At 43.9% G+C, this 14,154-nt stretch overlaps 1 protein-coding gene across 2 annotated transcripts in view; it reads right to left on the bottom strand.

Moving 5' to 3' along the window:
• Positions 1-14,154, bottom strand: part of LOC144829326 (protein AF-10-like) — a 1,339,974-nt gene that overhangs the window by 1,137,709 nt on the left and 188,111 nt on the right. For both annotated transcript variants that reach the window (XM_078688368.1, XM_078688367.1), the window contains exon 4: positions 4,870-4,979. In XM_078688368.1, the coding sequence (XP_078544494.1) occupies positions 4,870-4,979 (110 nt within the window). The remainder of the gene's footprint in view (positions 1-4,869; positions 4,980-14,154) is intronic.

The raw sequence follows: 14,154 nt of genomic DNA, 5'->3' as shown, positions 1-14,154 counted from the left end.
GGATTACATCGTTCCTGTCCAATAGATCCCAAACGGTTTCACTAGGCCCCTACCTCTCCAGAGAAAGACCAATCACATCAGGAGTCCCCCAGGGGTCCATACTTAGCCCTCTTTTTTTAAACATTTACATGACCCCCCTCCTTGCACTGATAGAATCCCACGGAATCCTTGTCACATCGTATGCTGATGACACTCAGCTTGTCGTCACCATCAATAAAAAATGCACGGATGCAGTCTTGAGATTTAAGAATTGTCTCTCCGAGGTCTTTCTATGGTTGAATGGTAACCACCTCAGATGTAACAGTGCCAAGACTGAGATCATACCCCTAGGGAAAGACTTGTCCTTTTCCACAAAAGACTGGTGGCCAAAAAACTCAGAAGCCCCGCCGAGTGCTGTTCCCTCGGCACGTAATCTTGGCATCCAATTCGACGCATCCCTCAGCTTTGATGATCATGTCCGCATCACTGCCGGGAGCTGTTTTAGTCTCATTAGAACACTGAAGAAATTCTTTGACTTTCTCCCCATCTCAGCCAGAAAATCAGTCGCGGTTGCTCTAGTCCTCTCCCGACTTGATTATTGCAACGGACTAATGGCAGGAGTGAAGAAGTCCACCCTTAGGAAACTGCAAAGTGTTCAACACGCGGCTGCCAGACTCGTTCTTAAACTCCCCAGAAGGTCCTCAGCCTCAGCAGCCCTCAATACCCTCCACTGGCTACCTCTTCACAAAAGAATTTTGTTTAAACTTCTATTCACTGTATTTAAAGCCACTAGAAAAACAGGTCCCCTGTATTTCACCAAGCGCTTTATGTATTACAATCCTACGCGCTGCCTGAGATCCTCAGGAACCAACCTTGTCGTTATCCCAAGATTTAAGTTAAAAATGCGAGGGGGGAAGACCTTTTCCTTCCTAGCAGCAAGAGCTTGGAACAACCTCCCCGTTAACCTTAGGCTAGCTGATACTGAGAGCCACTTCAGGAAACTCTTGAAAACCTGGGTATTCCAGCAATCCGACTCCTCAGTTTTCGCAGCCATCTGATTCATTCATCACTATGTTTCTTTTTTCTGCACGCTCAGCGCCAAGATGCTCCTTCCGGAGCGATAGTCGCGCTTTACAAAATCCCATAAATATCAAATATCAAATATCACTGTTTTGGGATCAACAGACACTCTCCTTTGAGGAAATAAAAGCCATATTTGGAATACTAGAAACTGAGCGATTAGCATGTACTCAACTCAGTCATTGGGTGCTCCATCCCACAAAGGAAAGATGAAGCTTGGCACTCACTCACAACTACTGAAAAATGGGTGAATGATGGCCTGCACGATAGGGAACATTTATACTTTATTGCCATCTTATAGATTCTATACTCCCAAGATCAAATTCCAAGACAGAAAAGATAAGAGGCAGAGCTCGGACAGAATTTAAACCCAAAAGAATGGGAACATGTCTACAATAGAGTATCCATCTTGGCAACTGATGTACGACTCAAAGAAACACAATATAAAATAATGACATACTGGTACAAGACACCAGAAAGAATTGGGAAATGGAACACATCTAGAGGAGACCAATGCTGGAGGGGTTGAAGTGCTACAGGTCCCTTAACACACCTGCTGTGGCACTGTCCCAAACTAGAGAAATACTGGGAGGATCCCCATGATCTTAACAGGGTCTTTGTGGTCCAAATTCTGAGAGCCCGCGGGTGACCCTATTTACCCCAATACAAGCTCTGCTATTCACGTGGCACAAGAACACCACACCCCATCCTGAAGCTTGGCACAGAAAACTATGGCATGTATTAGCCATGAAAAAAATATCCCTTAAGGCAGAGAATAAGACTAGCTAGATTCCCTTCATACAACTTCTTGCATGAATATAAGAAACTAAGATGTTCCACGTAGTTGGGGGGGTCATTTGTCTTATCCCAAAAGAAGTCTCAAGAATGCACCCAACCCTGAGGATATAGGCTCAATGGGGCTCCTGTATCAATGCTCCCAGGCAAATCAGTAGGGAAGGGTACCCTATGTTGGCTCTCACTGAGAAATAGCCCATTTAGAAGGTTGACCGATTGTGAGGTGGGAAGAACGGAAGGAGGGTACGGGGTTTGTTTGGTTGCAAAATACGTCTTGCATGGCCTATCAACAAGCTCCTTGTCGGCCTGATAGCTGTAGACGATGGAATGTGTACATCCATCAATAAAAACAGTTAACACTAAAAAGCGGGTGATACCCATTGAATGTGGGTACGTTGACACATATGTAATTATTATTGCACAACAGTAAAGAAATGGACTTCCCTATTAACTATTTTTAAAAGACTAGTTTTATTTTTAACTTGTTGAATTACTCGTGCAGCACAGTGAAACAATAATTTGATAGAATTTCATCATCAGAGATGTCCTCAATGATACAATTTAATATGTGATGAGTAATGTAATATATAAGGTCATAATTAGAATCTGGCAGGGGAGCAGGTTATAGTTATCTCACTAAACTATACATGGCGAATTTCAGTGTTCTTGGTTTTCAATAGTTCTGGCATCAACTCAACACCTAACTATAATGTTACTTTAACATTTGGTTTATTCAGTGAAAATATAGAATAACTAGCTTCTAAATAGGTAGAACAACAAAAGATGGGGAGGGTGGAATTTTTCAGTCACTCTCAACTACTGGCATTGCACTGGGTACCATTCCATTTTATTAGTTTTGCTCAGTGTTTAATTGTCTCACTAATGGGACACTGCCTGGTTAAAAGGTGTCTAGGCTTGTTTGTCTACCAGTGCAGGGGGCACGCTGTTTAAACTGTACGGTCATTGAGAACAGGACCGAGACTGATTAAATGGACTGCAGCCCAGAGTAATTACCAGTAGCTGAAATAGTTCAAGCATAAATCTTTCTGTTCTTCTCTAAATACTTACTGACAACAAACCTAATCTATGGAATGTGGGAAATGGAGATAAGGGACAAGAGGATAACAGAAAAATACTAGGCAATAATTACCTCAAAGCTTAAAGACAAGAAATTAAACATAAAAACCAGGTTATACTTCAAAAGCGATTAACAGGATTGTTTCCGGCGAGTTGATTCAAGTAATTTAACAGAGAATACGAGCATAGCTTGAGCTGCCTGTATTACTTGGTAACCAAAGAGAAAACGGCATCTCTGTTGATAACTGCTTATCTTCAATTGTATGTTGTGTATAATCCAATTTAACCTCATACACTCCACTCTGAGCTGATCCCAATGGACCATTTGGGCAAAATGTGAGTGTAGACCCATATAGAACACTAATTAAAAATTCCCTTGATTGAAAAACTAAGAAAAAAATCTTCAATAGGACAGATTTACCAACAATTATTGGAAGTATTCCCGGATAATATTGGCACATGGAATTTAAAGTGGGAGAATAAGCTGGGCAACATTGGAATAAATATAGAGGATTCTTTGGATTTGGCAAATCAGATTTTAATGACTGGAAGACTCAGGAGCCAGCGTTTTATGTCCATTTTTGATCTCTATTATACTCCTGGAAAGATTGATAAATGGGGGGGGGGGGTTTCGAGGGGGAATAAATGTAACAGGTGTGGATTACAAGCAGCAGATTCGGTTCATATGTTCTCTCCTGTCCTAGACTAGATCTTTTCCTACAAGAGATTGAACGTTTTCTGGGTATTATATTAGGAACGTCCATAAGTATTACTGCGGACTTGGTAATTTTGGGTGTAGGATTTGACAGGGAAGGAAATACAAGTCTGAGATCTACGACTGCAATCTTGTTTATGGCTATGGCTTTGGTCTGCTTCAGTATAGCAAGTGAATGGATCAGCCCGATCCTCCTACGTTTATTGACTGCCGGTCAAGGTTGTTAGCTATCTATAATTTGGAATCCTCAATTTATAAAACAAAAGGTAGAAGAAAAAGCGCCCTGGGATGTCAAATATGGGCTCCAGCTACAGATTGGATACAGCAAACGAAGGAAAGGTATACTAACAGTTTGTTCAGCAGTATCTGATGTTTGTTATTCTTCAGTTATTATTGATACCTAATCTCAGGTGGGGATAGAGGATTAGGATTTAATACTACCAGTTGTATCTGTGAAAAAATGTGGTGTATTAATGTATTATTCATTCTTTCATTTCAAACTAGCCCAAATCGGGCAGTGTATTTTGTTACTTGTATCTGGTGTTGAATGTACCATAATTTTGGTTATAGAATGTGCCTTGTACAAAATGGGGAGAAAACCAATAAAAAAATATAAAACAAAAAGAAGACGAAATACATAGATACAAAATAATATTTAAGAAGACACCGGATACCTCTGCACTGTGCCTCATGTATTGTATGCCACATTGCCTTGTAACAAAATGACAATATTTCTTTTCCATCTCATCTATCTCTATCTGGGATTCCTACACTCAATGTGCCGCCTCCTCATTAGACAGATAAGTGAGGAGTAAGTTTGCTCAGCAAAGTTCATCAGTACCTAGTAACGTTGATCCAGGAAGGAGCTAGTGGGAGCGGAGGCTACAACGTCTGCCATTCCACTGCCTTCTTTGAGACTCTGGAGACTGAAGAAAGCTGTTGGAGACTCCATGAAGACATGGAAGGTAGTGATTACTCAGAGTCCCTCCAATGAAACCCCTCATAGCAGGTAACTGAGAACGGAGCAAGGCTTTCTAAGCATTCCTAACGCGTTGCTTTTTAATCCCATATAATGCCATCCAATATCAAATGCATAGCGAGAAGTAAGCTTTCTACAGACATTTTACAGAGATATTTGTTCAGAAAAATTCAAAGTGCAGGTATGGCACGCATTTTCTCATTTATAGTTCATAAAACTATATAAAGAGACTGAAAATAAATACCTTGGTGAAACGATCCCGGGGTACATCCTTCAGCAGTATTGGTTCCATAGTAGTGGTGCATGCAAAATTAACCTCAGGAATGTACAGTGCACAAACTACATGAGCCCAGCCTAACACAAGAGAATTCATAATTTGTTATAAAAGTATTTACGAGCTGGATACATACAAGACTAAGGCTTATCATCCAAGAATTAATGACACAAAATAAAATAAGAATGCATGTCTTAAGCTCATCCTCTCTGCCTAAAAGTCAGCTACGTGGTTAAGAGTAATGTGCTGACTAATGTTGAATCGCTCCTTAGCCCTTCCAATGTCTCATGGCTCTCCTCCTGAACAGGAAGAGAACAGAGAACCTTTGAAAGAAACACACCTCCATGAACTTATAAGCACTGGACATGACCTCAACTTGTCAGTTGGTTTCCAAATCTGCAGCTGTATATTCACATAGAGTCACACAACGACTGAGAAGCATGTAGATCGTTTAGAAGGAAAAAGACAACAGTCAATATGGCAAGTTTGTCTTGTGTGGCATGAACCTGACCCCCCACATAACGCCCTAAAATAACAGTGAATACAGCAAGTTACTTACTTGTAATTGGAGTCCTTATTTTTGGGAGATCTTTACTTAAGTCTGGCTTTATGTGTCTCATCCAAGAGCACCAAATATACACAGAAATATGCGTGCAAGGCCATTAGAAAAGGTCTAACTAAACATATAACAAGTGTTAGCCGAATTTTGGATTTCTTTTCCATATGAAAATGCCTATTAGTACTGTTAAAATAAGTAGTGGAAAACAGACAAATATAAAAAAAATGTAGGGAAAAGGTTAGTTTAGCCATATAGGGCTGTGCCTTACTAGGCTAAAAATGGCAATGCTCCTGTAAGGAAACCTCTAGCAGAAAAAGGAGGCATCCCTCTGTTGTTAAAGCTTGTTAACAGCAAATGGGCTACAAATTGATTTAAAAATATCAGTTGTGCAAACGATTGATTTGTGTGTTCAATTTAACTGACAACCTTTAATGAAATCCAGTGACAGTTACAAGAAAAACAAGCATTGGCATAGCTAATAGGTCTCGCCTTTGGGACCTTATAAGTATTTAATTATGCAGCACAAGATCCTTGGTGCAACATCAACTGTTGCATGGCTATACACTTATAATGTCCCAAAGGCGAGACCTATTGGCTATGCCAATGCTTGTTTGGTCTAGGCAGCGCCAGGGCCCTCTTTCGTATTTTTGCACTTTAAATTAGCCATTACAATACAATATGCAATTGTGCAATGGAAAGGGCGTCAGTAGACTGACTAGAGAAAATCATCCCCATTTGCAAAGTTGTCTAACATTTTAAAAAACAAGAAATGCAAAGTGGGAAAATACAGTATAAAATATGGAAGGGCTAACATTTTGGGAAATAATGGTAACATCTCTTGCATAACATTCACTAAAATTACCATGAAATTATTAACAATTACATGCACTAAGATTGCAACTGAAAATAATATGGATAGGCAAAGTAAACAATTATATCACTTTAGATAAGGGACCTAAACAAACTCTAAAACAGAAAATACATTTGCACAACACTAATTCAAGCTAGTGGTACAAGGTCTCCCCTCGAAATCCCTCAAAGAGAGATTTATTTCATATGCAGTCATTACTCATGTCTTGTTGAATGAGCATTCTGTCATGAGTTAATTGCCTGCCACCTAAGTTGTCAGCCCTGAGGCAAGGAAGCATGGAGAAGGTCAATTATGTCACTGATAACGAGTACCTTAAGAGGAGCTAAACAGGAGCAGCTGCAATAAAAACAAGAAGAGCGAGCAAGACGGAGATGCAGAGCGAGGCGCGCACGCTTGGGAGAGCAGTCTGCTCTTTTTCAAAGCACACACTCGTGCTTTTGGCACGCCACTGCGCGCTTCCGCAAGGTGTATGCTGCCACAAGCACGATTATGTGCTTCGAAAACGAGCTGTACGACGGCTAAAGGTCTCCTATGCAGCACATGCGCGCTGCATAGAGACCTAAAAAAAGTAGTAATGACAATCCTACATCATGCAAAATGTGAGGAAAATTACAATGATGAATTCCTGTGGTATCTTATACACATTGCTTTAATTTAATTGTATTGATTGTCTTCGGTTTCTATGATCAGATATTGTATCTTACTCAGGCTGCTGTCAATGGTCTTTCACTCATTCCATGTTAGAATGTTAATATGTTTGGATTCAATTCTAAGGTCAATTGAGGCGATCCTATGGGAGCTTATGAATGTTGGAAGCTGCTGTTCTTTCTTTCATTAAAACCTCTAATCACCATTTGGAATGGAGCCTTCGTCAACACTACAGTTTTGACGACAAGGATGGGACAACTCTGTGTGGCTTCCAGGACTTTGAGGTACTGTGTCTTATTTTTACGAGGGTTCGGAGATCCAAATTTCAGTTCCAGAGACTACTCCAGGTTAAGTTGTTTCATCTCTGGTTATTTTTGTGCTTTTCTAGCCAGCAATTTCTTTTTTTCCCTTTGCTGCTTGTACATTTATTTATTGGCAATGGCTGGCGAATGAGAGCCTTGGGACATTTCAACGGGTGCTGCAATATCAATGCATGCCGGTGTTTTCGAAGCAGTGTACTGTTGCCCAACAACACAGAAGTCTCCATGTGTCCAAGCTTCTTTGAATTGCCCAGCATTTAGAATTCTGGGATTCTTCAAGTTGTGAGTCAGCTTCAAGCCAGATGTTCTCTTTCTTTCCCCTCTTGCAGTGTGTGAAATTTCATACCAGGCATCTTCTGTTCAAGATTTGCACGGAGTGGTTCTGTGTTTCATTAACTGTTGGTCTTTACTGCCTGGTGAGCTGTTCAGAAAAGCAGCAAGTGTTGGTGTTTTTCTGCACTCCTAACTTCTGCACTTCTAGCGACACGCACACTGGAATTTATTATTTCATGTTCTTTTCCTATTTTTCTCTGGAAAGTGGACAGATAGCACTAGCTACTGTTTCTCTAACGTCATATGCCAGTCAACAGTGATTAGCACACTTTTCTGGTTCACAGTGATTAGCACACTAGCCTATGTTGATAGGTAAAGTTTTATTCAGTGATTAGCACCATTTGGTTATACATTATTCATTTATTAGCACGGTTTGGAATTGCTGATCTACTTACTGTTTGGACAACTTTCTACTCGTTTTTTTCCTCTTCATTGTCTTAACATGCAAGCGGTCACTCTGCCACCTCCATTTTTACATGACGGGACAGAGTTGTCAAGTCCGATAGTTGCCAAAAACTATTTTCTCCTTGGTAAGAGGGGTTTATAGTGTCACTGTGAGCTAGCTGGTATATAGGCTAACATACCGGGTGGGGGTGTCTGGAATCCGTCTGGACACCAATCCAGCAGTGTATGTGGTCTAAACATGCAGATCCTATATAGGTTTATAAGAACTACTCTGCATGGCTCCCAACCTTGGTTTGGTACTTATTTAAGAGCCAAATCTGAGTAGTTCAGTCATGCTGTTCTCAGAGACCCCTACTCACATCTACCCAGAGACGTCTGGAGTGGGAAAGGAAGTATCTGCCACAGCTGAGTAGGCATATCCTATGTATTGGCTGTACGTTTATCATGGCTGTACGTTTATCAAGCTTGAAGAACTAACAGTTCCCTGTTGTGCATAATACCTTTTCTCAGTTTCTTTGAAACTTTTCCCTGAAAACCTTTTTCAATAATGGCTGACGAAGACGCTGCTTCACCAGCACAACATGCGACTGCAAAAAGGGAGGACCAACAAGAAGGTGAAATTAACATTTCAGAACATTTTAGAACTGCCCTTACTTTAAAACTAGCAGAATACGGAGTCACAGCTAGGGGTGGGACACTAATGTTCACGATTGAGGCAAACGAATGAAATGAAATGAAATGAAATTAAATTAAATGAATGAAATGAAAAGGAATTTCTAAAGCGCATGGCTGCCCTTGAGTGTCCCAGCGCTACGTGTACACACAGACAGACCTCCTCTGAACCGCATCCAGAGATGTTAGTCATTCTGGGGGAAAAGGAACGTTTTCAGGGATTTTCGGAATCTGGTCAAGCTAGGTTCTTTCCTCATTGATGTTGGGAGGGAGTTCCATAGCTGACCCGCGTTTATTGAAAAGCGGCGACCTCCGGTCCTTGCTCTTTTTGCTCTCGGGATAGCTACCAGGTTTTCCTCGCCAGAGCGGAGCGTTCGTGATGATTTGTAAGGGCGGATCAGATCTCTGAGGATCGGAGGGCCTGTGCCTTGGAGGACTCTGAACACTGTACAGAGCGCTTTGAATTTCACTCTCGCTCTTATGGGCAGCCAATGGAGCGCTTTCAAGGCTGGTTTCGCTGACGTTCTTCTGGATGTATTCGTCAGCAGTCTTGCAGCTGCATTCTGTGCCCTCTGGAGCACGTTCAGGGTGTATTCCGGTGCAGCCAAGAAAAGGGCGTTGTTATAATCAAGTCTTGACAAAATAAGGCCCTGTACCAGCAATTTCCTGGAGTCTAGTGGGAGTAAAGGCATAACTTTCCGTATTGAGCGGAGCAGCCCATAGCAGCACCCTGCAGTTTTTTTCGCCTGAGTGTGCATCGACAGCTCCGGTTCAAGCCAGACGCCGAGACTTTTTATGGATCCCTTCGGGGTCAGAGGATCTCCTAAACAAGCCGGCCACATACATTTGGGGAGGGAGGTGCAGAGATTTCCCAGCAACATCACCTCGGTTTTGGAGGCATTAAGCTTGAGTCTTGAGTCGGCCATCCATGCCATGATGTTGGTAAGGCAGGCGGCAAACTTCTCACCATGGCTTTCTGCGAGCGAGAGCGAAACAATCAATTGGGTGTCGTCCGCGTACGTTGCGAGTTTCACTCCAAAGGGTGCGACCTCCCCCTCCAGTGGGGCCATGTAGACGTTAAAAAGCGTAGGGCTCAGTGATGAGCCCTGCGGGACACCCCACTGAAGGGGGGTGGGCACTGATCTATTGTTGCCCTCGCACACTTGATATGTTCGATCACTCAAGAATGACGTTAGCCAGGTGAGCGCCAGGCCTCCTACTCCCAGCTCCTCCAACCGGTGGATCAAGATCTTGAGATCCAGGAGGACCAGGGCAGCTGATCCTCCTGAATCTAAGATGCACCTACCCTCTTCTACCACGGTGATCAGCGCCGAGTCAGTACCCTGACCGGGCCGAAAGCCAGTCTGGGTGTGCCGTAACAACTCGTTGGATTCCAAAAAGGACGAGAGTTGCTGGTTAACCCATTTCTCAGCAATCTTTCCCATCCCTGGCAGTAGGGAGATTGGCCGAAAGTTGGACAAGTCAGCGGGGTCAAGCCCCGCTTTTTTTAGCAGGGCTTTTACTATAGCCTGCTTCCAACTGGGGGGGACCTTGGCGGCGGCAAAGGAAGCGTTGAGTAGATCTACTGCCGGTCCCGCTATGACATCCATAAACTGCTTTAGGATGTACATAGGCATGGGATCCGTCGGAGAGCCACTTTTTTGCGCGGCCAGCTCTTTACAAAAAGCTTCCCTGGTGATCGGGGCAAACTTGTCCAGCACGGCTCTGTCAGTGGCCAGACAGCTCTCCCCTGAGGGCGGACTCTGACGGGGCAAGGGGAGGCCGGCTATGATGTTTTGAATTTTCTGGTTAAAGTACTGGGCCAGAAGGTTACAGCGGTCCGTACTCCCCTCTAAGGGTTCTGGAGATACTGGAACTTTGAGCAGCTCTTTGAGAATTTTATAGGTTTCCCTTGAAGAATTGGCTGATGATGTTATCCTATTTTCAAGGTAGGCCGCTTTGGTGGCATTGCGTGCCACTTTATAAGTTCTCATGGCTGCCCTGTACTCTTCTTTGGAGTTTCCTGCCCAGTTTTTACGCCAGTCACGTTCTTTCTTTTTACAAATTTTTCTCAGAAGACCCAGCTCTGGGGTGAACCATAAGGATTTGGGGCCCCCCGTCTTCCTGTTGGCTATTTGCAGGGGGAGTACCGCATCTAAGGCTGTGCTGAGCCATTCGCAGAAAGCCTCGTCTGCCTCTATAGGATCCCTATTAAGCACTGGGATGGTATGTGTCAGCTTGCGTGTAAGATCGCTGACCGGGAGTTTCGACCATGCCCTTACTGGTACTTGTGCTGTGGCTGCCGGAGGAGGTGGGGGAGCTGTAACAAAACCCAGTTGAAAGGGGATCAGGAAATGATCGGTCCAAGTGAGAGGCAGGGACGGTGACATGGAAAGAAGGGGAAGGTTAGAAAACACCGTATCCAATAGATGACCCTTAACGTGGGTGGGCTCCTGATTATGGAGGGTGATGTTCCCCAACCCAAGTTCGGATCTTAGGTCGTTTGCAGCTTTATCCTCCGCTGAGTCGAAATGTAGGTTTAAGTCTCCAAGCAGGAGAAAATTGGGTGCCGACGTTATTAGCATTGGGGCCTCTTCAAGCAGAGAGTTCGCGAACTGCTTGATGTTGCCCGGAGGCCGGTAAATCAGCAGCCCCGACAGTGAGTCGTTGGGGGACAGTTGAATCTTAAAGCTACAACTTTCCGCATCCAGGATAGACCCTTCAGCGGCCCTACATATCAAAGTATCTCTATATATAATGGCCAGCCCGCCGCCCCCTCTGCCTCGCGGTCTGTGCTGGCAGAAGATACAAAATCCGGGGGGAAGAGCGTTCGCCATGTCGAAATCCGAACTGTCAGATGTCCATGTTTCCGACAAAAATAGCACATCAAGCTTGTGATCCAGAATCAGATGGTGGATGTGTAAGGAGTGCCTAGGTAAAGATCTACAGTTCAGGAGGGCTAATCGAAGTAGCTCCCTAGGGGGGGGGAGCATTCTGGGCCTCTTTACTTTCCGTAGTAAATAGATCGCAGACTTTGAAAAGCACATCCATCCTCAAACCCCTCGGACAGAGGAAGGAGGCTTTGGGGCAGAGAGACAAAAGTTGTTCTTGCGAGTATGTGAGAGGCCCTCGCTTTGCTTTGGGCAGCGTGTTTGGCCCTAGGTCCGTACAGGTCCGGACGGGCCCAGACGGGCTTGCCTCTGGCGCGCCTCTGGCGCGCCATCGGCGCACCCGCCCGCCCGGCGGACGAGTGAGTGCGGCCATTTATGAAGCGCGAGGTCCTGTGTTCGCCCTCGCACTAGAGCACAAAATGCCCTCTTCCCAATCCAAGATGGCGGGACCTTCCGGTTTAGACTTTGGTTACCAGAGGTCATTCAGAGCCCAGAAACGGCTCGAAAATGCCCTCAACAGCTAATATGACCAGGCGCTATGACAAGGAGTGAATTAAAAAGTAAAACAAATTTTTCTAACCAACTTCAAAAATAACTTTTTTTAAAAGCAATTTCGGCTCTGTGATGCCGTGTAGTGCCCGGCTAAGCTCCCTGTGAGTGTCAGGGGAGCCGCCTTTGTGTACAGGCTGCGCGCAAGGCTCCTGCCTTAATTTATAGCACGAGGGCCTGTGTTCGCCCTCGCACTAGAGCGCAAAATGCCCTCTTCCCAATCCAAGATGGCGGGACCTTCCGGTTTAGACTTTGGTTACCAGAGGTCATTCAGAGCCCAGAAACGGCTCGAAAATGCCCCCAACAGCTAATATGACCAGGTGCTATGACAAGGAGTGAATTAAAAAGTAAAACACATTTTTCTAACCAACTTCAAAAATAACTTTTTTTAAAAGCAATTTCGGCTCTGTGATGCCGTGTAGTGCCCGGCTAAGCTCCCTGTGAGTGTCAGGGGAGCCGCCTTTGTGTACAGGCTGCGCGCAAGGCTCCTGCCTTAATTTATAGCACGAGGGCCTGTGTTCGCCCTCGCACTAGAGCGCAAAATGCCCTCAAGACAAGACAGAGGTATTCTATTCATGGGTTAAATTCCCACCAGCAGATGCACCCACAAATACATTTCCTTCTTATACTGAAGATGGAACACTAAATGAATAGTGTCCGTATGAAGACATTGAAGTTCCGCTCACCTACCAGTAGCATATAAACTGGTTTAAAGGCACCCTCCCACATACAAAGAACAAAGGAAGACTCAGTCCGCTCGGAAGAGACTGAGCCACTTGGCCAGTCCTAATGGCTTACACACCGCATCCAGACATTGACTCAATGCCAGTAGCAGACTAACGTCCACTTTAAAAAGAAATAATAAAACTTTACAGAAACCTGACAGTTCGTGATGAGAACACTCACAAGTCAGCCAGCAAGGGCTACACAGGCAGGACCAAGTCAGGGATCTACAACTAAAATTACTCCACAAACGCTACACACAGTTATAGGTAAAATGCCCACTAGACGTTAGACAATGCGATTCTGGATAGTTCAGAAAATAACAAAGCTAGAGGCAGTGTTTCCACACACAAGCCCTCAAGAAAAACACAGAATGCTAACAATCTGCTTGCCACTGGGTATAGCTCCCCAGATAGAGGATTGTACCTGTTGGGGTACAGTCTTCACTGCTATATATATGCACAAGAACTCATGGTATCCCTTCAATAGCAGTAATACCAGATCTATTAAGACAAATACAGAATGTGTAAGGAGCAAAACATGCTCTGAACTTAGGGATGAAGTTGTTAGGAAATTTTACCCAGGTATCAATTATTATATTAGCAAATATAAAGGGAGAGGCCGCAGCAGTGGCAATACGCAAACGCCTGAGGGATTTCACTCCTTTAAACAGGAACGTGAATTACCTAAAATTATCGAAGACACCAATGCCGAATTATGTAAAGATAGTCCGGGAGCTAGAGCAACAAAACCTCAACTCACGGGTGGTCCTGAAAAAGATAACACCAAGCAAGCACCCGATTCTTCCAATAAGAAATGGAATAACAACAACAACAAAAAAAGAATAGTCAGCATAGATCTCAATCCAGGAGTGGGTCTCCTCAACAGGAGCCCTCCGAAAGGAGGTACAACCTTAGGAATAGAGATAACATTAAAAAACCTGACAAGTATCAGGATACTGATACACGTTCCTTTCAGGATTCATCAAGGAACTTCGAGAGGGAAAGACAGTCAGACCACAGACAAGAAGAGCGTACAAAGTCCAGAGAGACGCTACGCGCTTCAGACTACTCTTCCAAAAAAGAACAGAAACAAAAATAAAAACGCCAATTTAAAAAGAAGAATGTAGCAGGTCTTAAAGTTAGACATGCCCTGAATTCTGAGGACTCAACTTCTGAATGGGGAATGAACTCGGATGATGCTAGACAGCGCGGCAGAAGTAGCAATAGCTCGCCAGAACCTGATGGAATTTCTGGTGACAGTGGAGTTGAATGAACATATCAT

Source organism: Lissotriton helveticus, chromosome 4_1, assembly GCF_964261635.1.
Source record: "Lissotriton helveticus chromosome 4_1, aLisHel1.1, whole genome shotgun sequence".
NCBI classification, from domain to species: domain Eukaryota; kingdom Metazoa; phylum Chordata; class Amphibia; order Caudata; family Salamandridae; genus Lissotriton; species Lissotriton helveticus.
Note: the sequence above shows the minus strand (reverse complement) of the source record. Positions and strands in the feature narration are given on the sequence as shown.